General features: G+C 43.6%; 1 protein-coding gene across 8 annotated transcripts in view; it reads right to left on the reverse strand.

Annotated features, from left to right (window-relative positions):
- Positions 1 to 9749, reverse strand: part of LRRC9 (leucine rich repeat containing 9) — an 87272-nt gene extending 77523 nt beyond the window's left edge. For 7 of the 8 annotated variants that reach the window (XM_065593809.1, XM_065593810.1, XM_065593808.1 and 4 more), the window contains exons 1-4: positions 9612 to 9749; positions 6044 to 6135; positions 2156 to 2374; positions 1387 to 1527 (exon numbers count right to left, since the gene is read on the reverse strand). In XM_065593809.1, coding sequence (XP_065449881.1) covers positions 1387 to 1527; positions 2156 to 2374; positions 6044 to 6097 — 414 coding nt within the window. In that variant the 5' untranslated portion in view covers positions 6098 to 6135; positions 9612 to 9749. Of the gene's footprint in view, positions 1 to 1386; positions 1528 to 2155; positions 2375 to 6043; positions 6139 to 9611 lie in introns of all 8 variants that reach the window. The other variant, XM_065593805.1, reaches the window with a different exon arrangement.
- Positions 9750 to 23658: the final 13909 nt, after the last annotated feature.

The raw sequence follows: 23658 nt of genomic DNA on the forward strand, positions 1-23658 counted from the left end.
ATTTCTTCCTTCTCTCTAAACCTTCATCTTAGCCTAGAATCTCCCTCCTTTTGCTGTTTCTCACACTCATATGTTGATGGGGATTGAGACTCATCTCTTCTCTCCACCTTGGGGGAGACAGGCAGGTGTGTCCTCTTCTGGCAGAAGGGTGTGTTTATGCCTTTTTTCCTCCCTTTACAACACTCAACACTCTCACTTGCTCTGTGATGAGCACTCCATCCTAAAGATTAGCAGTGGACTGGCATCCATTTATTTTGTAGAACTTGTGCACATGAGCTACTTTGACATAACGCCATGAGGAAAGGAAACGGTAACTGCAAAATGTTCTTCTGATATTACCAAGTGATAGCAAGGACCACAAGGCACATGGATGTGCTAAAGGCTGCAAGTGCCCTTGGGCTGTAAAGTGAGTGGCAAGGTCAAATGTTCTTAATTTTTAATAGATTCTGCCTTTTTTCACTTATCAGTTTATTATGCTGAAAGTGGCTGCCTTTTGCTAACTAGAACGCTAAGGGTCCAATCCAGCAAAACAGATTAGTGACTCTTCAAGCTGTGCAAAATCTAATTTCAGGGAACTAGAGTAGATCGGACAGCAAAGGCCTCTGCAAAAGAGCTCTTCTCCTCCTATGCTCTCTACTTCTCAGTCTTGAGATCTATTATTTTCTGCCACCCAGAGCTATTTAACCCATGCAGTAGTAGTACCCAGCACTAGTGCAGCTGGGTCAGAAGAAATGGGCAGATTCCCAACTTTGGGGATTTTTTTTTAACTGGAAGAAGTTATGTGAGGGCTGAGGAAGCAGAAGGCTTCCTGTATCAATCACCCACATCACTGAAGACTCCAGAGTAACCCTCCTCCTCTTCTCCATTGGATCACCATTTTCTGTGGGATGTTTGAAATAGTCTTTTGGCTTAATGGGCCTCTTTAACTCTCTGACTGATGGCTTGTTCCCATATTTCTCCTCCTTGAGACAGTTTTAGGTGGTGGAGTTTTTTTGTTTTTACCTTTTTTACTAAAAAATGGATTAAAATGGAAATTAAATTGCAAAAAAAGCATTGACAAAAACCTGCAAAAACAAGAAAACACACATTTAAAGCTCAAGTCCCTTCCTGAAATCACCTTTGTACGCCTAGGAAATGCAGAGGTCTCAGAAAAGTGTGTGATTTTATTTGTTATGTATATGCAGCATACCATAGCATATGCCATTAGTTCTTGATGTTTCAGCCCTAACTCTTTATGACTGTGGGTTTAAGTCAGACCTTTTTGTGGTTCAATAGTCTTAAAAGATAGCCTAGTTTATAAGTTGTATTCAGATACTATAGGATCCATATGGTATAAATAGAATGGATTAGCTAGAAGGAATTCAAAGGGGGAAAAAAAAGTCTCACCTGTATCTCCTTAATTTGGTTATTGTTCAACCAAATTACCTCCAGCTTCATTAGGGTCTCCAGATTTTCAATTGTAGAAATTTCATTGTAGTACAGGTAAAGCTTTTCCAAATTAGTGCAGTGTTGTAGACCATCGATTTTCTGCAGTAGAGGAAGATGTATTAGTTCTCAATGAACAACAAGGAAGAAAGGCATCCTGCTCATTAACATTCTGTATATCTATACAAAAAACTAGAGAGCAACGTGGCAAGTCAGTCTTAGAGGGCTTAATTCAGTGCTCATTATATCAATGAAAAGACTCCCACTGACTTCAGTGGGCTTTGGATATGGCCCACAAAGAAAAAGCAGTAGCTGCTGGAGCACTTCTTGATGAATGTTGAAGTGGTTCTTTTCAAACGATATAATTTTCAAGAAAACATTTTTCGTACCAGTTTCCTAAAAAATGGTTTGTACTCTGTATTGTCTGTTTTTTAAAAGTTGTTTTAGAAACACAACAATGGGGTTCTGCAATGCAAGAATATTAAAATTATCAAAAGAGGTAATGTGATCATCTAAAATAGAATCTATTCTGATTTAACAACCGGTGTGATTACAGATAATAGAGGGCCAGATTCTGAACCTCTTACTCACGGTGAGTAGTACCTTACTCCTTGAGGTAGGCAGATTGACATTAGTGGGATTACCTGTGGAGGAATGTGCTATTCAGTGTGAGTAAGGGAATCAGAATCTGATGAGTTACCTGAAAAGAAAAATCATAGAGTTAACTTACCGTTAAGCAACATTCAGCAATCCATAGGTTTTTGAGTAATGGACAATACTCCAGGTCTGAAATCTTCTGAATGCTTTGTCCAACAAGAGTGAGAGTTGTTAAATTTGGGAAAAATGACATGCCCACTATCTTGGGATAACCTGAGAAAAACATCTCCAGTGTAGATGTTTCTGGTCCCTCTTGATCAATTTTCTCATAAGACAATCCATTAGAAGTGCACTGCAAATAAAACACAACTATTATTGCTCTTTTTATTTCTCTGATACGAAAAATGCATTTTGGAGGAGAATGCCCAACTCCCACTGAAAGTCAACTGGAGGTAGGTGCTTAATTGTCATTTGTGCCCTTGAAAAGTCCCACTCCTCCTGCCCCCATCTTCAAATATGTATGCAACTCCGGAAAGTTTTTGGCCACATATTATGTTTAGTTTTTCATTCACAAAAGACAAAGTTAAGCTCTAGCTTCAAAATGCAGCTTCTGTTTCATTATCAAAATATCCAATTGCATCCAAATGTACCGTATATACTCGATCATAAGCCGGTTCGTTTATAAGCCGACCCACATGATGGATAAGGAAAAATTGAAAAATTTTATAACCAGTTCATAAGCCAATCCTATAATTCAGGGGGCAGCAAACTTTGGCTCCCAGCCCATCAGGATAAGTCGCTGGTGGGCCGAGATGGTTTGTTTACCTCGAGCGTCCACAGGCACAGAGGTAAACCTAAGTAAATAAAGTGTCCCGGCGTGCCAGCTGCTTACCCTGATGGGCCAGGACAGCAACTGGTGAGGAAATTTTTTTTTTGGGGGGGGGGGAGAGGGGGGAAGCTGGGAGTCAAGGGAGTAACCCCTGTGACCACCCCCCACGACCCCACCCCAGCACTCTCCCCTTCCCACCTTATCTGGGGAGGGCCAGGGGAGGATGTCTCTGACCTGGCTGGAGCTGCTCCGGCAGGCCAGACCAGGCTGCGCGGCTGCAGCATGTTCCAGCGGGCTGGGCCGGGCAGCACAGCTGCAGTGTGCTCCGGCAGGCCATGTGGTGCAGCCACAGCCTGCTCTGGGGTGCGGGGCTGAGCGGCAGGGCTGCAGCCTGCCAGCCCTGGAGCTGCAGCTGCTTCGGAGGCTGGGGGGAGAGCAGTGTGGCCAGAAGCGGAGAGACTCTGGCCCCGCCTCTTCCCTTCTGTCGCTGCTGGCCGTGCTGCTTCTCCTTGCTCCCTCCATTGGGGGGGGGGGGGAGAAGGGAAGGGCTGTGTCCCACCTCTCCCTCTCTATACCTGTTCATAAGCCGCCCCCCGTCTCTGGTGCTTCCCTTTTTTACTAAAAAAATTAGGCTTATGAACTAGTATATACGGTAATTATAAAAAGCACCAAAATACATTTCCATTTAAACTATATTTATATGATAAAAGGAATATATGGTGTAGTGGGCAGGGGTCCCCAACGCGGCGCCTGCCGGGGCGTCTAAGTGTGCCCGCATACTGGCTGGTGGACAAGCATCCGCTGAAGTGTCACCGAGAAGCAGCATCATCCAGAGGCATCGCCGCCGAAATGCCACCAATTCGGCAGCGATGCCTATTGACGTTGCCGCTTGTCGGTGGCGTTTCGACGGATGCTCGTCCGCCGCCACAGTCCTCCGTGGCTCGTCGTCTAGCGCCCGCCAGACAAAAAAGGTTGGGGACCACTGGTGTAGTGGATCAGTAAGCTATTTTTTCAGTTCTGGGGTACCTGGTTCAAATGAACTATAGAGTGCGTCTACACTGCATGCTTCTTTCAGCGGCGTGTAAAGTATATACTTGGGTAGCCCCCCTACCACGGATATAAACAGCAGCGTAGATAGGGAGACGCTTGTTAGGCAAGTGTAAGGAAAAGGCCTTTTCCTGTAGCCATATTGTAAGGCCTAAGACCTTTGTCTGCAGCCATATTAAGAGAGCAGCAGCCAAGAAGCAGAAAGTCACATTCTCATAATCCATCTAAATTACATTAAAACAATGTAACATCAGGCTGTTAAGAAGGCTCCTTTCCTAATACCACCCACCATCACCAGATAAAGAAACAGATCTTAAGGTGGTTAAAGAAAACTTAGTTGGACAGCATTCTGTCTGGCAAGCCATCACTTATCAATAGCTCAAGTATCAGAGGGGTAGCCGTGTTAGTCTGAATCTGTAAAAAGCAACAGAGGGTCCTGTGATGCATCTGAAGAAGTGAGGTTCTTACTCAGGAAAGCTTATGCTCCCAATACTTCTGTTAGTCTTAAAGGTGCCACAGGACCCTCTGTTGCTTTTTATCAATAGCTGTGGTTGTAAAATCCCCATTTTTTTGTCTTTAGGGTCCCCACTTCTCTATTGTTTATCTGTGTGGTCTCTGTCTGGTTCTCTCATCGTTTCTGTCTGTTACATAATTAATTTTGCTGGTTGTAAATCAATTAAGGTGGTGCCATAGGATTGGTTAGAGAATTGTTTAGAAATATCTTAGTAAAATGATTGGTTAAAGTATAGCTAAGCTTCACTATATAAACTGGGGTCCAAAAGGAAGTTCTTTGGAACCAACTCCAGGACACGGCCACAAAATCAGAGCTGCCAGACCTCAACACTCTGCCAACCACACCGTGCAGAAGCTGGAATCCCCCAGATGACCTGATCCTGACTGGCCATCAATAAAGTTAATCTGCCTTATTGGGAGTGGTGAGCACTGTATGTGTAGCGTGTGCATTCTGTTTTGGTAATTGTTAATAAATAAAGATTAAGTAGGATATTACTGTGTAAGGCTCTTTCACTAGTAAAAGACCCCACAAAGCCACAGAGTATAAGATTACGAGCCCACAGAAGGGTAAAGGTGGTTGCCTAAATTAACAGGGTTATGCCTGAGTCCGGGGAACAGGATAAAGATCGGTGCCCCTAGAGTGTGAGTAAGATAATTTTGAACGGGTAACACAAGTAAAGACATGCCTGATGGGTGTGGGGATATACACGAGTACATACCCTACGTGGCTCTCTACTTGCCCAAGACATGCCTCCCCATCTACACTACTGTTTTTAGCAGAGTAGTGTCCTGCTGCCTGCCTGCTGCTGCTGCAGCCTTTCCCCGCAAAGAAATACTCCTGCTGGAGCCCTTCTCCACAGCTGGGAAAGACTCAGGCAGGGGAATGTCTTTCACAGACACATGTACACACTGCAGCATGGACGCAGCTTGCTATTGACTGCAGCATGTAGCTACACACACCCTTCATGCCACCACCAGTGTAGCTATAGTAAAGACAAGTCTCTGTCCAGAAAACAAAAATTACATAAAATTTCATTAAAATTCTAAACATGACAAAATAGCAAAACACGACTTTTCCAAGAAAGAATAAATACTGTGGAGGCTCTTCCTTCAGTACCTACCAGGTAAAACTCCCATTAACTTCACTAATGACCTGATCCGGCTTCCAACTGAGTCAATGGCAAAGCTTCCATTGACTTACCTGGTGCAAGATAGGCTTTAAGAACTTGTCTTAATTAAAGACTGCTGGGTTTATTTTGTTCACTTACGTTACTAAAGCTTATTTCCATATATTTGAATATGTCTGCACTATACTTCACAACAAAAAGGGACAAAGGGAAAATTACCTTGAAATTCTGCTTCTCTGACTATGTCCTCTTGCAAGATTCTCACTCCTGGGATTTTTCTTCTTAGCCTGGGACTAGTGGCCCTCCCATCATTCATAAGGTTTTTGACCCTTGCAGACCCCTGTTGTCATTGTATGCCATGTACTGCCCTCTGAACAGTCCAGGAGTGAGAATCCTGCACTGATGGTATTTTTACAGAAGTATATATTACCACATAGTTTTGGCAAAAATATTAACAGTGACTTGGTTTTGTTATTTTTTAACTCTCAAAATATCAAAAACTTACCAGCTCTTTAATTATTTCCTCTGTGTTCTGGCTTTGGTTATCACTTTGGATCATTTTCTGAGTATGTAAAAGTAATAATCATAGTAGAGTATCTGCTTGAAAGAATGACAATATAATTATCTGTTGTGTATCCACCCACATAATTTAAAAGCCACAGAATTTCAAATAAGTTTTTTTTTTTGGCGGGGGGAGGGGGGGGGGAAGAATCTCAGTTCCAAATAGATACAGTTCCAACAGGTGTGTCTTTCACAGGATCACAATTACGTTAATGGAAGAAAATTAGCAATGTTTGGAATTATTATTTTTTTATTTATATTCATAGAGTTTAAAGTCAGAAGAGACCACAGATTTTAAGGTTGATCATCTAATATGACCTCTTGTATAACACAGACCAAAGAATTGTATCCAGTTACCCCTGTAATGAACCTGATAACTCATGTTTGACTAAAACATGTCTTTCAGAAAGCATCCAGTTTTGACTTGAAGACATCAGGAGATGGAGAATCCACTACTTCCCTTGATAGTTTGTTCCAATGGTTAATCACGCTCACTATTAAAAACGTGTGCCTTATTTTGCCCTTGAATTTGTCTGATTTTAAGTTCAAGATATTGGTACTCACTATGCCTTTCTCACCTAGTTTAAAGAGACCTTTACTACTTGGTATTTTCTCCCCATGAAGGTACTTATGCCTCTCAATCTTCTTTTTCATAAACTAAATAGATTGAATTATTTAAGGTTTCAGAGTAGCAGCCGTGTTAGTCTGTATCCGCAAAAAGAAGAACAGGAGGACTTGTGGCACCTTAGAGACTAACAAATTTATTAGAGCATAAGCTTTCGTGGACTACAGCCCACTTCTTCGGATGCATATAGAATGGAACATATATTGAGGAGATATATATACACACATACAGAGAGCATAAACAGGTGGGAGTTGTCTTACCACCTCTGAGAGGCCAATTAATTAAGAGAAAAAAAAAAACTTTTGAAGTGATAATCAAGCTAGCCCAGTACAGACAGACAGTTAGATAACAAGTGTGAGAACTATATTACAACAGAAAAACTTCAAAAACAGACTCCAACGAAAAACTGCTGAGTTAGAATTGATATGCAAACTAGACACAATCAACTCCGGTTTGAATAAGGACTGGGAATGGCTGAGCCATTACAAACATTGAATCTATCTCCCCTTGTAAGTGTTCTCACACTTGTTATCTAACTGTCTGTCTGTACTGGGCTAGCTTGATTATCACTTCAAAAGTTTTTTTTTTCTCTTAATTAATTGGCCTCTCAGAGGTGGTAAGACAACTCCCACCTGTTTATGCTCTCTGTATGTGTGTATATATATCTCCTCAATATATGTTCCATTCTATATGCATCCGAAGAAGTGGGCTGTAGTCCACGAAAGCTTATGCTCTAATGAATTATTTAAGTTTCTCACTGTAAGGCATTTTCTGCAGCCCCAAATCATTTTAATGGCTCCCTCTCCAATCATTTTCTGCTCCCTCTCCAATTTTCCAACATCCTTTTTAAACTATGGACACTAGAACTAGATGCAGTATTCCAGTATCAGTCTGACCAATGCTGTATACAGAGATAAAAATTACCTATCTATTCCTGCTCACTACTCTCCTGTTTATACATTAAAGTCCTTTTTCTCCACAGTACCAAACTGGAAATTCATGTTCAGTTGTTTGAGCACTATGGTATAGGATGCACTCTTTGTTCCTAGATGTTTGACCTTTCATTTTGCTGCATTAAAACACATATCTGTTGTATCTGCCTTTTTAATTTGTTGCTCTTGCTGTTAATAAAAGGAAAGGAAAGGCACCTTAAAACTAGTCACAATGTTTCATAAATTCATTATTCCTCAAGAAGGAAATTCCCAAATTAAGAGGTAAAGAACCCACATGCAGATATGAAAATATGCTGAAGACATCAAAACATAACAGAGATGTCCTGCTAAGAATGGACCACTTTTTTGTTACACACATTTTTTAAGTGATCACATACAGTCACATTAGCTAATCCTTAACGTTATCAGTTTGATATTAGTATAAACAATATTGTAATTTACATCGCAACTTTCTTCTCCAAGAAACTGAAAGCACTTTACACATTTTATTTAATAAAATATGTACAGACTACACACAACGGATCATTCCAGTCACCTTTGAAAGGCTGCTGCAATATTTAACACAAAGTATCTCTACCCATCAGTTTAAGGCTGGAAATGTAGAATATTTTATCCAGTTGAAATTGCTGGGGAAATTGAAATAGGTGGAATTGAATGAGATAAGAGTTAGAATGTAGATAGAATACCAGAGCTAACCCTGCTACTCTTGGGATCATAAAGAACTACACAGAATCAATATGGTTTTTCCAACTCATCCAAAAGATGACACACCCAGCAGCAGCATAACTCCTGGCACAGTTTTGGGGGCATTATTTCTGTACTACTAAGACTGAGGGGAAAATGCCACCTACTTAATCACTAACATCACTTCTATCAGGGCAATGTCCTGCTGGCACAATGTCAGTTGGTATCAGTTCAGGACTGATGCAGAGGGGAAAACACTGAGTCTTCCATCAGCAACCTCCCACAGTCCTGTGCCCTGGGGTTATCAGGTCAGGAGAGGAAAGCATCCCCACTCCATCACTATTTTGGATTTCGTGAAGAGGGGGCTTAATTCAGTGGGTGGGGGACAGACACAGCTGAAGACAACATAGGCAGCAGGGGCTTGAAACCCTTCCTGGGAGTAGATAGGCGTGTGGGGGGGCACAGGCAGGGGATACCCCCTTTGGAGGTGAGGGGGAAAGGATTGGGAAGAAGGGTGCCAGGCATGGGATACCCTCTTTGGAGATCAGGGGTGTTGGGAAGGTGGGTGCCACATGGGGATCCCAGGCTCTGCAAAGGGGGTAAGGGTGCCAGGCTGGGGATACGCCCTTTGGGAGTGAGGGGTGGGAAGGGGAGTCCCAGGAGGATACCCCCTTTGTGGGCAGAAGGCTGGGAAGGGGGGGCCTAGGCAGGGGACACCCCCTTTGGGGGTGAGGGGTGGGAAGGCGGGGCCAGGCAGGGTTACCCCCCTTGGGGGCAGAAGGCTGAGAAGGGGGGGCAGGAACGGGACACCCCCTTTGGGAGTGGGAAGGGAGCCCAGGCGGAGGGACACCCCCTTTGGGGGTGGAGGGTGGGAAGGGGGCCCAGGCAGAGGGACACCCCCTTTGGGGGCAGAGGGCTGGGAAGGGGGGGTTCGGGTGGGGGTGGGAAGGGGGGGTCCAGGCAGAGGGAAACCCCCTTTGGGGGTGGAGGGCTGGGAAGGGGGGGGCCCAGGCAGAGGGACACCCCCTTTGCTGGCAAGGGATGGGAAGGGGGGGACCAGGCGGGGGACACCCCCTTTGGGGACGGGGGGTGAGAAGGGGGGCCAGGCGGGGGACACCCCCTTTGGGGGTGGGGGTAGGAAGGGGGCAGGCGGGGGACACCCCTTTGGGGGTGAGGGGTGGGAAGGGGAGTCCAGGCGGGGGACACCCCCTTTGGGAGTGGGAGGGGGGCCACCACGGGCAGTCACGTACCTGGGCCTCCGAGGACCCAGCGTGGGCAGGACCGGAGCGGGCTGAACGCGGCGGACTCTGTGTACAGCAGCCTCTGCCGTCGCCTAGGAAACCATCTCCCCGCCCCCGCAGAGGAGCAGCAAACCTGGAGGAAAGACGGTGTCACGTGACAGTGGTGGGGGCGGGGCTTCTACCTCTTTCTCTACAGTGGCGCGGGGTGGAGCAGATCTGCCCCTCCCTCCATCCACCGTCTCTCTCCGGGGAGAGGGGCTCAGACCTGCCCCCCAGTCTCTCTCCGGGGGGGCTCAGAGCTGCCCCCCAGTTTCTCTCCAGGGTGGCAGAGGGGCTCAGACCTGCCCCCCAGTCTCTCTCCGGGGGGGCTCAGAGCTGCCCCACAGTCTCTCTCCAGGGTGGCAGAGGGGATCAGACGTGCCTCCCCAGTCTCTCTCCGGGGGGGGGGGGGGGCTCAGAGCTGCCCCCTGGCTCTCTCCAGGATGGGAGAGGGGCTCAGACGTGCCCACCCCTCCACACCGTGTCCTCTGTGAGGCCCAGCCCCAAGGGTCACTCCCTGGGGCGAAGTGCTCACACGAGGGGCACTGGCAGTGCAGAGAAGAGAAGTGACCTACCCCACCTTCCTCTTGCTGGAAAGGATACAAAGCACTCTCCAGTCCCACCCCATCTCTGAAGTCCTACATGGAATCCCTACATAGAATTATCTGCCTTAGAGCTGAAAGCAGCAATAACCCTTGTAGAATGTGATCTGTTAGGATAAAAAGAATGGTGGGCCTTGATTCTCTCCTGAGATCAGTTTTATGCTGGTGTACGTATCCTGATTTCAGCAGAGTTACACCAGACCAAGGTAGAGAAGAATCAGGCCCCAGGTCCTTCACATAGTGGGAAGAAAAGGGAAGGCGGTAGCATCCTGTACTCTTTACAAATGAAAATTTAACACATTTATGCTTGTGTTAAAAACACGGTATTCCCCAAAGGTACAACTCTAGTTCTGTGCTATTAGTTTCAGTTGAGATGACTGGTTCTCTCTGGATCTCTAGATATGTCGTTGTCAGCCTATAAGCGACTTTGCCAAATATCCTGAAGCTTGTAGCCAGGTAGACACTTTTATTCTGGCTCATTTGCCTTTCTTGATCTGGGTGACTCTTGTACACAAAAGAAAGTTGCACAGGTTTAACTTCAAATGTGAATGTAGACAGCTATGTAGACACTCTTCCTTCAGTTAGAGTGGCTTATTTGTTCTTCACTTAAATTGATTAGAAATTTAAATTTAAGATAAACCAAAGTGATCCACTCCTAAGCTGAAATAAGTATCCACACAGCTTTTTGCACCCATGTAACTGTATCTATTTAAAAACTAAATTAAATCTGTAATTTTCTTGGGTAGACAATAGGACTGGTTGAAAGATGTCCATCAAAACTGTTTTTTGATAGAAATTTTTTATGAAAAGTCTGCTTTCTATGGAAATTTTTGAATTTTCATGTAAAACGTTTTTGTCTGAAAACATGTTTCTAATTTATTTGCATCAAAATTTTCCACAACTCCCCCATTTTCCAACCAGCCCTACTAGACAAACCCTAACCTCAAGCTCTTTCATGTATTTGCATCGCTCTTTCATGTCACCAGATGTCACTCTGATTCCATATAATGCAACTTTCATTCATTTAATATGTGATTAAAGATTTTCTATTAGGGACCTGCATACCTCTCAGCTATCAGCATTGCATCCGACTTATTACTTCACATAAATGTGGTAGGCTTTTTTGTACCAAATAAAGTGAATCAATTTTTATATGCCTTTTTAGCATTCCACATAAATCATAACTCACATATAACATACACAAAGAAGCACAAAACCCTTTTATATAAAATGAGGTTAAAAGCATGGTAGTTATGACTGGTGATGAAAAGAATGCTCATTTTTTCACTTCAGAGAAAAAACAGCCATCAGTTTTCTACCCTGCTTAATTTAATTTCCATTTCTGCTGCACGAATTTAAATGCTACTACACTGGGTTCTGCGATAAAAGTCTGTCTTGCCTAGTAAGTGACTTTAATTTATTTTCTAAATCAGTGGTTTTCAACCTGTGGTCTGCGGATCCCTGGGGATCCACAGACTATGTCTAAGGGGTCCATAAAAGGTGATGATGAAAATAAAGATTCAGATCCCAGAAAAGGCAGTCCATTTTTCTGATCAGTCAAAAGTATGTGAATACCCCCACCTACAGGTCAAAACCTGGAAGTGTTGTCGTTAGTACAGAAGTCCACAGTTTAACACCCTTTCTCTCACAAGCTGCGTTAAATGCCATGCCATGCACGTGTAACATTTATAGTTGAATTCTGTTCAGTCAATTTTCAGTCTAAGACTTCCATGGTAGGGGTCCGTGGACCACAGGTTGAATTTCCAGAGTGGTCCATGCCTCCATTTGAAATTTTTTAGGTGTTCACAAATGAAAAAAGGTTGAAAACCACTGTTCTAGATCAACAAACAAGGCGCCATGGGGCCAGATCCTCAGCTGGTGTAAATCAGCACAGTTCCATTTTAGCTACACCGATTTACGCCAGTTGATTATCTGGCTCATAATTTTAAAACAGTGGTTAGACGGCCACCCATTAAAAATAAGCACTTGTGTCCCAAACTGAATGGTTGGTAGTACTAATAGTAATAATAAGTAACCACTTTTGTTTTTGAGCCTGTAGCTGAATGACTCATCATTGGAATCTGTTTGCATAATATCTCTAATCTCTTCAACTGCTACAGACATGCACAGAAGCACTGCAATATTAATTATGAGTTCAACTCAACAAGAAGCAAAACTGACATTACTGCTAGATAATTTCCTGCAGGTTTATGAAGCTGCTAACACTTATATAATGGTCACATGTACAGCATTTTCAAACTGTAAGGCAGCAGCTGTTAGGGCCTCTCTTTTAATGTAATGGATTTTCAAACCTCTCTCAAGATGACTGAATTAATCATTTCAAAGTTCTGCAGTGCGTTATAATTTAATTAATGGAGATATCCCATCTCCTAGAACTGGAAGAGACCTTGAAAGGTCATTGAGTCCAGCCCCCTGCCTTCACTAGCAGGACCAAGTACTGATTTTGCCCCAGATCCCCAAGTGGCCCCCTCAAGGATTGAACTCACAACCCTGGGTTTAGCAGGCCAGTGCTCAAACCACTGAGCTATCCCTCCCCCCTATCTTTTACCTTCTGCTCTGGTACATTCTGCTCTAATTCTGCTAAAACATTTCGATATCATTTTAGATCATTTCATAGGATAGTGAAGGGAATTGTTTAAGTGCTGATGATGCTTTACTACTGGACATTTACTTTCGGGCTTCTCCCTGTTATAGTTTTGCTGACTGCTGCATCAACTTTTGAAATCACTGATCATAGATTCTTTTGGATCACTGTGCATCCTGGGTACGTATTTCTGCCATTGCCTTTTACTGCTGTTGGTATTTTTTTATAGCGCAGCAGGCAAAGTGTTTTTACTAGGAATGCTAAGCAGACATCATTGTATTTGTTTCTGGCATCCTTACCATCCTTAAATCAATATAGTTTGCAATCTATATGCGGCTCTTAGGCAGCCACTTGTAAACTGTCACGTGTATGCTTCTGACTTCTAATGTGTCTTTCATTATATCAAAATACTTCCAGTATCATTTCTGCCTACCTACTTACATTATATAAAACATCAGATTAAGTGCTTAGATACTATGGTGATGGGCACTGTAAAAATACCTAAAACAGGTTACATTTTAGAAACCAGATTTTCAATGAGTTGAATGAATTGTAGTGAATAAGACTGAAGAAATTTTAGCTGACTCTTAGTATCAATTAAGAAAGGTGACAGCTGTATGCTTAGTTCTGGCTCTATTTTTAATGAAGTTTAATTGACTAATAAAGTTATGTCTTTGGATAGGTTTAAAAAAACTTTTTCCAAGTAAGTCATTGTGTACACTAGGAAATCGCACTGTTTCAACAATTAGCTTAGGTGAAGAGATATTGACCATAGTTTATCCTTCTCTATATTTGCAGCTAAACTATGATCAACACTGGCTCACTTGAACAGAGTGGTGACATATGTTTGTGGAAACAGTGCTATTTTCTAGAATAGAGAAAGCCCTGATTATTTTTAAACTTGGTTGTGTTTTGGAGTGTAAAGCTATGGAAACTAATGCTGTATCTACACAGTCACTTTTGGAGAAAACTTCCACCATTGCACTGACTCCTTTCTAGTTCCATCAGTGGAAGAACAATGGGAGATGTAGTGTAGACAGGTCTAAGATGTTTTTACCACGATATTAACGAATCACAGCAGATCTACACAACATTGTGGTAAAAATGCCAGCAGCTGGTCTACGCTAGCACTTCCACCATTGCCTACCATGAGTAGCAGTGGAATGGTGGTTAATTTCTCAAAAATCAATAGTGTAGACAGGGCATCATATACGTTATGTGTTTATATATCATCTGAATTACTGTAGCCTTGTCCTCTCTAGTCTCCCTGTTTCTTGGTTTTAAACTTTTGTAAACACACTGACTAATTGGGCCATTTTAAGCGATCTGGTTGACTGCTGTTGTGAATGAATATTTTGCTGCTCCTTACAGTCACTTAGAGGCGACAGATCTAACTTTAAGCACCTAGCCCTACTTCAGTGAAAGTAACACCTCTTATAAGAACAGCCTTGTCTACACTACAAATGCTTCTGCTGGCAACTGCATATAGCTATGCCAGCAAAACCCAGTGTAGACGCAGCTATGCCAACAGAAGAATATTTCTGCTCGCATAGCATCGTTCAGGGAGGTGGTTTTATTATGTTGACAGAAAAACTGCTTCTGTCGTCAAAAGCTGTGTTTACTCTAGGAGGCGCTGCTGGTATAGCTATACTGGCAGAACATTTGTAGTGTGGAAGAGGCTTAAGATGTGCTGCAAGAATTTAAATCAAATTTGCCTTTTCTCTGTGGTCTCTACTATTCCCTTCCAGGTGCTAGACATTGCTCCCAAGTGTGAAACAGTCTCAACTGACAAAAGGTATTGTTCTTAGGAAATTATTATAAAACCAAGGCAAGATCATCCTCTAGTTTGTTAGCTGGGCTAACTGAAGAGAAGTGTTCAAGATTCGTCAGTCCTTTAGGTGTAAAAGGACATGGATTCTATCCTCTTTGAGAACTGGTGTCTATTGTTGCCATCAGGGTGAACATTTTGGCAGTAATTCTTGATTGAATAGGTAATGGCCTGAACTGATTATAACTTTGAATGAAAGAGATGACAGGGTGAAACTCTGGCTCTTGTTGGGTATCTGGAGGTAGGCATCTTTGATAGCCACCATAGTCATCAGTCCCATTGGAATCAATCAAAATGTTGCTTGAGCAAAAATTGAGTAAGGAGTTTAGAATTTGCCCAGTACTAGCAGTGGAATAACTATATTCACTCTCTTCTAAACTTCTCTACATGGATACTTATTGTGTGGTAAGCCAAGCTGTAAATCAAATTGCTCTACCCCGCTGAGCACTGACTGGCCGTGTGAACCCTGCTGCTGTGCACTAAAAGTTCTGTAGTGCTCTTTGACATACAGCTATTTGAAACAGGAGTATGTCAAAGCACACTATGGAATTTTTAGTGCAAAATTTTAGTGTGTCGCAGGCTAGTGTGCTGTACGTGTACTTAACCATTGGATAATCTACCAAGGGTCATGGTGGATTCTCCATCAATGACAATTTTAAAATCAATATTGGATATTGGAAGATATTTGTTATTTTGAGGAAGTTCAATAGGCTGAATTATACAGGAAGTCAGACTAGATGATCACAATGGTCCTTTCTGGCATTGGAATCTATGAATCTATTCACACACCAGCTTGCCGCAAACTAAGTAGACAAGACCTCTGACAGTAGTTCTGAGTGCTAATGTGCAAGGGGAGAAGGATACTCACTGAATTTGTGTAGCATTTTTCTGTGAACTAGCGTTCAGTGTGGACATTCTGGGAGTCCAATCTCTTAGAATTCTTTGAGGGTGTCAACAATCATGTGGACAAGGGTGATCCAGTTGATACAGTATGCTTGGACTTTTAGAAAGTCTTTGACAAGGTCCCTCACCAAAGGCTTCTAAGAAAAGTAAGCAGTCATGGGATAAGAGGGAAGGTCCTCTCATGGATCAGTAACTGGTTAGAAGATAGGAAACAAAGGATAGGAACTAAGTTCCTGTGAATACTGCGTACAGATGTGGTCTCCTCATCTCAAAAATTATATACTGGCATTAGAAAAAGTTCAGAGAAGGGCAACTAAAATGATTAGGAGTTTGGAACAGGTCCCATATGAGGAGAGATTAAAGAGGCTAGGACTTTTCAGCTTGGAAAAGAGGACACTAAGGAGGGATATGATAGAAGTATATAAAATCATGAGTGGTGTGGAGAAGGTGAATAAGGAAAAGTTATTTACTTGTTCACATAATATAAGAACTAGGGGCCACCAAATGAAATTAATGGACAGCAGGTTTAAAACAAAAAATGGAAGTTCTTCTTCACACAGCGCACAGTCAACCTGTGGAACTCCTTGCCTGAGGAAGTTGTGAAGGCTAGGACTATAACAGGGTTTAAAAGAGAACTAGATAAATTCATGGAGGTTAAGTCCATTAATGGCTATTAGCCAGGATGGGTAAGGAATGGTGTCCCTAGCCTCTGTTTGTCAGAGGGTGGATGGCAGGAGAGAGATCACTTGATCATTACCTGTTAGGTTCACTTCCTCTGGGGCACCTGGCATTGGCCATTGTCGGTAGACAGGATACTGGGCTGGATGGACCTTTGGTCTGACCCGGTATGGCCATTCTTATTTTCTTATGTGTTCTTATGACCTGGGCTGTTCAACTTATTCATAAATGAGCTGGAGAAGGGCTGAGCAGTGAGGGGGCAAAATTTGCAGATGATACAAAATTACCCAAGATAGTGAAGTCCAAAGCTGACTGTGAAGAGTTACAAAGGTATCTCACTGGGTGACTAGACAACAAAATGGCAGATGAAATTCAATGGTGATAAGTGCAAAGTAATGCACATTGGTAAACATAATCCCAGCTATACATACAAAATGATGGGATGTAAATTAATTTATCCCAATCAAAGAGATTTTGGAGTCATTGTGGATAGTGCTTTGAAAATTTCGGTTCAGTGTGCAGTGGCAGTCAAAAAAGCTAACAATGTTAGGAACCATTAGGAAAGGGATAGATAATAAAACAGAAATATCATATTGCCACTATATAAATCCATGGTATGGTCACACCTTGAATACTGTGTGCAGTTCTGGTCGCCCCATCTCAAAAAAGATATGTTAGAATTGGAAAAGGTATAGAGAAGGACAACAAAAATTATTAGGGGTATGGAACAGCTTCCCATACCTGGCGAGATTAAGAAGACTTGGACTGTTCAGTTTAGAAAAGAGATGACTAAGCGGGGATATGATAGAGGTCTATAAAATCATGGATGGTTTGGAGAAAGTGAATAAGGAAGTGTTATTTACCCCTTCACATAGCACATGAACTAGGGGTCACTTAATGAAATTAATAGGCAGCGGGTTTAAAACAAAGATAAGGAAGTACTTCTGTGCACAACACAATCAATCTGTGGAACTCATTGCCAGGAGATGTTGTGAAGGTAAAAACATAACTGGATTAAAAAAAGAATTAGATACATTCATGGAGGCTAGGTCCATCAATGGCTATTAGCCAAGATAGTCAGGGACACAACGCCATGATTAGGTGTCCCTAAACCTCCAACTGCCAGAAGCTGGGAGTGGATGACGGGATGGATCACTCAATGATTGTGTTCATTCCCTCTGGCACTGTCCACTGTCAGAAGACAGGATACTGCGCTAGATGGTCTGACCCAATATGGCCGTTCTTCTGAATGTTCTGTATACGTGTCTGGCAAGCCTTTTTTCCTGTATGACGCTACTGCTGAGCACTGCTATGAATGAGCATTTCTGGACATGAGTGCAGTAAACCTCCACATCATACCAGTATTCAGCATTGCTAGCACTGTGTCCTTATTCCTCGGTGTTTGTTGGAGGGACAAGATGAACAGCAGTGCTGGCACATTGGCACAAATGCAAAGTTTTTGATTCATCTTGGACAAACCGTCCTTTTGAAAAAAAAAGCACGAGTGGAGAATAAATGTGAAATTTATCATGGACTGCAACCAAAGCAGTGTTGGGCCAAGGCTTAGTGCTTTTAAACCATTGACTTAAATGGGAGCAGAGCCAGGCCAACATTCAGAGCTTTAGAAAATCCCACCCTATGTTTTCAAGAATAATCTTTAAGAAGAAATGTCAAGACCTTTTTAAGGTTTCCTTTTTTATTGATTTAATTTTTCCCCCCTGAAATCTATCAATAAATATAAACCTAGCAAGTGCTTAAAAGCTTTAAAAATACATTTCCCTTAATGTTTTTAAATAGTAGAATAAATCAGTTGGTCTGACATGGGTCTCAAACTACTCATCGTTTCCAGGTAATATCTGCTGTTCTAGATACGAATATTACCCCCATCACTTTAGCATCTGAATGCCTCCCAATTTAATAAGAGAACAAACTGCCAGCAGGAGAAGCTTGAAAAAGTAGCAGATTTTTCTTTCTTCTCTCTTCCCCACATGGAGGTTGAATTCCAATAGGGCACGATCAAACTCCACAGATATCACTGTGAGTCTTTCCACTGATTTCAGTGGATATTGGATCAGACTAACTCAGACGTGGGGAAGAGCAATTTCTTGGTTTTGTGACTGAAGGAAAAACATTTTGGCTCAAATCCTCAGCGGGTGTAAATTGATGTCACTCTACTGAAGCCTGTGGGGTTATGCTGATTTTGCACCAGCTGAGGTTCTGGCCTTTGTGTAGTTTCCCTATTGAAAATGTCCTTGTTTGTAGTAGGTAGAGAGTAGAGGTTCAAGGCTTTGTGGGGGGTGAGGTAAACCCACAGCCAGATCAGGGCTGCTCACTCAGCTGCTATGACTCTCCCCAAGGAGAAGGAAGCTGGATGGGGTGGGGGGATGTTCTTTCACGGTGGGGCCTATTTCTCATCCCTTCTGAAGTCATGTCTCTTGGCAGAGTTCCTCTGAGCCATGTCCACTGGCTTCCTGGATGCCTTTGAGGAGCAGTGGATGCTGTCTGGGGTTATCTGCTCGTTGTCCCCCTCTGGGTTCCTGATTTTGACCTTGTAACCCTCACTTCCATCCCTGTTTTATCATTTGTTGTTTCCCACATTCACTTGAGTCCTGGGTCCAGGGCTCTGCCCCTTAGGCTGGGGGGAAAGGCCTTTAGATGTGGGCAGGCTTGCGCTTGCCCAGCCCTGGGAACTCAATAGGTGCCATGACTCTCCCCCAGGAGGAAGAAACTGGATGTGGGGTGCTCTGTGACTGTGGGGCCTATTTCTGATCCCTCCTGAAGTCATGCCTCCAGGCAGATTTTCTCTGGGCTGAGTCTACTGGCTCCCTGGAAACTTTTGAGGAGCAGGGGGCTCTGTCTGGCTTTCTCTGCTCAGTGTCTCCCTTTGGATCCCTGATTTTGAACATGTAACCCTCACTCCCATCTCTGGTTTCTCATTTGTTGTCCCCCATGACTAGTTGATGCCTAGTGGCGCCTTCCCTTAGGCTGTGGGGAGGGACCTTTAGATGTGGGCAGACCCACACCCACCTATCCCCAGGGCTTCAATAGGTGCCATGACTCTCCGTCCAACAGAGCTGCAGTGACTCAGCCCTCAGGCATGCTGCAGCAACCCATCCCTTGGCAGAGCTCAGGTCAGATGACCCCCAAGCACAGGTATTTCACTGACCCTGCTAGTAGGGTTGCCAACTTTCTAATTGCACAAAACCGAACACCCTTTCCCCGCCACTGCCCCAGGGCCCTGCCCCTTCTCTGAGGCCCCGCCCCCCACTCACTCCAGCCCCCCTCCCTCAGTCACTCGCTCTCCCCCACCCTCACCCTCACTCACTTTCACTGGGCTGAGGCAGGGGATTGGGGTGTCGGAGGGGGGTAAGGGCTCCAGCTAGGGGGTGCGGGCTCTGCAGTGGGGCCAGAAATGAGGGATTCAGGTTGCGGGAGGGAGCTCTGGCCTGGGACAGGGTGTTGGGGTGCGGGAGGGGGTGAGGGCTCTGGGGTGGGGCAGAGGGTTGGGGTGCAGAAAGAGATTCGGCATGCAGGCTCCGGGAGGGAGTTTGTGTGCGGGAGAGGGCTCAGGGCTGGGGCAGGGATTGGGATGTGGGTGTGGGGTCTCGGAAGGAGTTAGGGTGTGGAAGGAGGTTCCGACCTGGGGCAAGGGGTTGGGATGCAAGAGGGGGTTCAGGGTACGGGCTCCAGCCGGGCGGTGCTTACCTTAGGCAGCTCCCAGGCGGTGGCGCAGCAGGGCAAAGGTGCCCGGCCAATGGGAGCTGCAGAGCCAGTGCTGGGGCAGCACACGGACCTTCCCTGTTCACCCCGTGCCTAGGGGCCACAGGAAAATGCCGGCTGCACAGAGCCAGGGCAGGCAAGGAGCATATCTTAGCTCCACTGCGCTGCTGTCCGGACTCTTAATGGCCTGGTCAGCAGTGCTGACTGGAGCCGCCAGGGTCCCTTTTCGACCGGGCATTCTGGTAAAAAACCGGACACCTGGCAATCCTACTTAGTAGAGCTGCCAGTTAGTCTGTGCAACAGCACTACTCAGGCAGGAACCTTCCTGCTGCCTCGCAGTGTTACAGACTCGTTAGGCTTCCAACCTCCTTTGATCTGATTCCTGTTCCTGCCCCATCCTTGCCTGAGCCTTGTCCCAGCCTTGTCCGTGTCCTACTCCATCCTTGCTCCAGCCCTGTTACTGACCTGCTCCAGCCTTGTACCTGACCCCTGACCCCCAGACAGACTCCAATCTGGCTTCAACCTTTTGGCCTGCATCCAGACACTGATCTTGGTTCTGACCCATGGCCTGTCTCCTGACCTCAGTTTCAGCCTTGCCCTCAGCCCAATCCCAACCCTACTGCTGGCTTTGACCCTTGGTACCTGTTCTTGACCATGGTTCCAACCACCAGGCCTGACTGCCTAGAACTCAGAGCCTGATAGGAGATTGCGCTAGAGTGCGGAGATTCAAGACTTTTGGAACCTTCTTAACTGGCAAGGAAGGAGTGGACAGAACATTCCTGTCTTGTCCTAGTAGCATTTCTACAAATGCACTTTCAGGAGCAGGGTTATAACTAGATGAAGACCCAGAGTAGCTGAAATAAGAGGGTTGCTTGGGGGAGTTCATGAGTAGTGGTAGCCTATTATTTAACCACTGGTGGATTACCAGCCACAGGGCACGCTGGGGACAGGGAGGGTGACTTTTCACCTTAGCAGCAGCACTGGTGCATGTTGTCTAATATGCAGGGCAAAAAACAGCCTGTAATCAAAAGCGGCAATGAAAATGAGGAATTTTCTGCCCTTTTTCTTCTCTCGTATTTCTCTCCATGTTGTATTGGCACGTCTCTGTGTCTGTGAGGCACAATGGAAATTGAAAACCTGTTGGAGTGGAACAGCGTGCAATAGTACATTAATTGGCCTGTCTGTATGGGGTATAAGGACCAAGGCCTGTCAGTCCAGGTTAAGGGATATTATAAGCAAAAACATCCTGAATCCAATGTTAACAAATCCTCATTGGGTTATTTACATCCTGTGGTAGAGATATCCAGTAACATCATTTAACAGTAAAAGAATGCTGCAAAATTGTTGTATCACAGCCTGGATTTGATAACCAGTTGGTCCTGCCACAAAGTCAGCTTAAGGCCGGTAGTTTTAAAGGTCTTTTTCGCAGTTGGGTTTATTGTTAATTGCATATTTTTTGATCAGATGGTGTATTTGTTCCACAACAGGATTTCATAAAAGTTTTTTTAAAAGTCACCAGAAAAGAAAAATTATAAAAGTTGATATTTATTGGTCGAGAGAAGCCGTGAATGTAAGAGACAGTTGCAGTGTGCCCAATGACAGCTTTTTTCTATGTTGCTATTTAGATTTTTGCTCCAGGAAACAAAAACCTGGCAGCTTTTAATGCTCTGTTAATTAAGATATGAGAGGCTTTAATTTTTCTGCATTCTCCATGCAAGTTCTTATGATGAGAAAACTAGTGATCCATCCATTTATGCTGCATAATGCACCCATTTTTAGCTCAGATTCTTGAATTAAAGATTGATACCAAGCAATGGGATATGCGTGCCTTAGGTTTATTTTGGTGATAAAGATAGCTGATTTATAATTTTAAGATGTTATGTACCCAAAGGCCCAAGAACTGAAATTTGCTACTAACATCTAATAGGGAAGTGCCAAGCTATTATATTGCATTTCATTATTATTCAGCATCATTACATCCACATTGTATATAAATGTGCATCAAAATATAGTTTGAAGAATGTGACTTAATTGTCTGTAATTTGAGGATAACATTCTGACTAAATTAATGCAACCTCCCGTCTAATGTTACTATTCCAAAAGGTTATTAAACAAACATTATACTTTGAGCAAAGGAAGAATGAGAAAAGGAAAAAGATTAACTAGCATAACTAAACAATAATTCCTTTCTCCAAAGAAGCACTCTGAATTCGTGTTTATGTTATTTTAAAATAAGATATTTTGCTAAACCCCCTGCTCTGCTTTGAAAATCTTAACTCATGTATTTTTGCTAGGAGGATGTAGCAAAAATGGCTCTTTTAATCTTCTGGCCATGTATGTGCACATTAAAAATGTCCCAGGGTGAAAAGTTACGTATTGGTTGCTAGTAAATGTGCTAATACTTGTGTTAAGCCTCTGACCATGCCCAGAGCAAACTAAGAGTTTTCAGAAGCCTGCTTGGAGTCAGACTGAAAGGGGTGCTCATCTAGACAAAAAACATTCTGTGTCTGTGAGGCAGACTTCTGAGTGCTTATTAAACATGACATAGGACTTCCTTTTCAATCCAGACTGGGAATGCAACAGCAGAAGTATCTTTAAAGGAATCCAATCATATGTCTGAAGAATTATTTTATTGTACAGTATTTTAACAATATAACAACATTCCAGTCGTCTTTAGTTGAATACCAGACCTGGGGTCCCAGGCTCTGGAGACTTTCTGGAGTGAGAAATTAGAGCATGTTATGGTACTTCTGTCAATTCTGTGACGTCTGATGTAAGTAAGTTAAGTACACATCATCTCACAACCCTTATCTAGCCGACTCAGCCTCCATATTTAATAATAAAATCACATGCGCAATTCTTTTTAATGAAAAGTTTGCCAGGCTTGCATACTCTGTGGGAGCTTCATTAAAATTCCTGTGAGGAGAATGTAAATGTGATGGGAAAAGAATAAAGGCAGCAAATAAACAAAACAACGAAAAGCGTGGATTAAATTGAAATTGGCTCAGAAGAAGCCAACATGGCCTAATGCCAATAAACATTTATTCAGGGAATGCGCTATCTGAAGGACATGGCTCTTCTTGTAAGGACTTCAATGAGTGCAACGGGGAGAAAGAGATACCTATCTATCCCCTAAGAACAGAGAATAGTTGCTTCTGGCATAAAGGACTTTATTATTTGTTGCTTGTTATTGCTGGCAGAAAAACCAAAACATATTGCTCCCCAGAATGTTGTTTTTGGTACCCGCGCTGTATTTTCAACCCATCCATGGTCCAGCCATAATTAAAATGATTCCTTCTGCTAAACTAAACACCACAGAAGAAAATAGAACAAACAAACACCAGTGGCAATGAATAGATTCATGCTGGGCTTGGTATTGTCAGTGTCAGCCGCAATACCCACATCTGAGCAGCATCAGCATCTTCTGGAATGAAAGGAGAGAAGGAAAAAGAAGGGCAGCCCAAGAAAACCATTGTTTCTTTAGTGTGCTTCCCACAAACCAAATGGGGTTCTACTTAGGAGAAGACCTTTTCAAAAAGAAACAGAAGAGTACTGGTCGGGCAGCTGCTACTACAGCCCTGCTCTAGTTTCCATGAGTTAATCAACAGATCTAAGAGAGAAATTTATGGAGGATATGTACAATCAATGGCTATTAGATCTAAGAGCCAGCAGGGTCTATGC

The sequence above is a fragment of the Chrysemys picta genome, chromosome 4, assembly GCF_011386835.1.
Source record: "Chrysemys picta bellii isolate R12L10 chromosome 4, ASM1138683v2, whole genome shotgun sequence".
NCBI classification, from domain to species: Eukaryota; Metazoa; Chordata; order Testudines; family Emydidae; genus Chrysemys; species Chrysemys picta.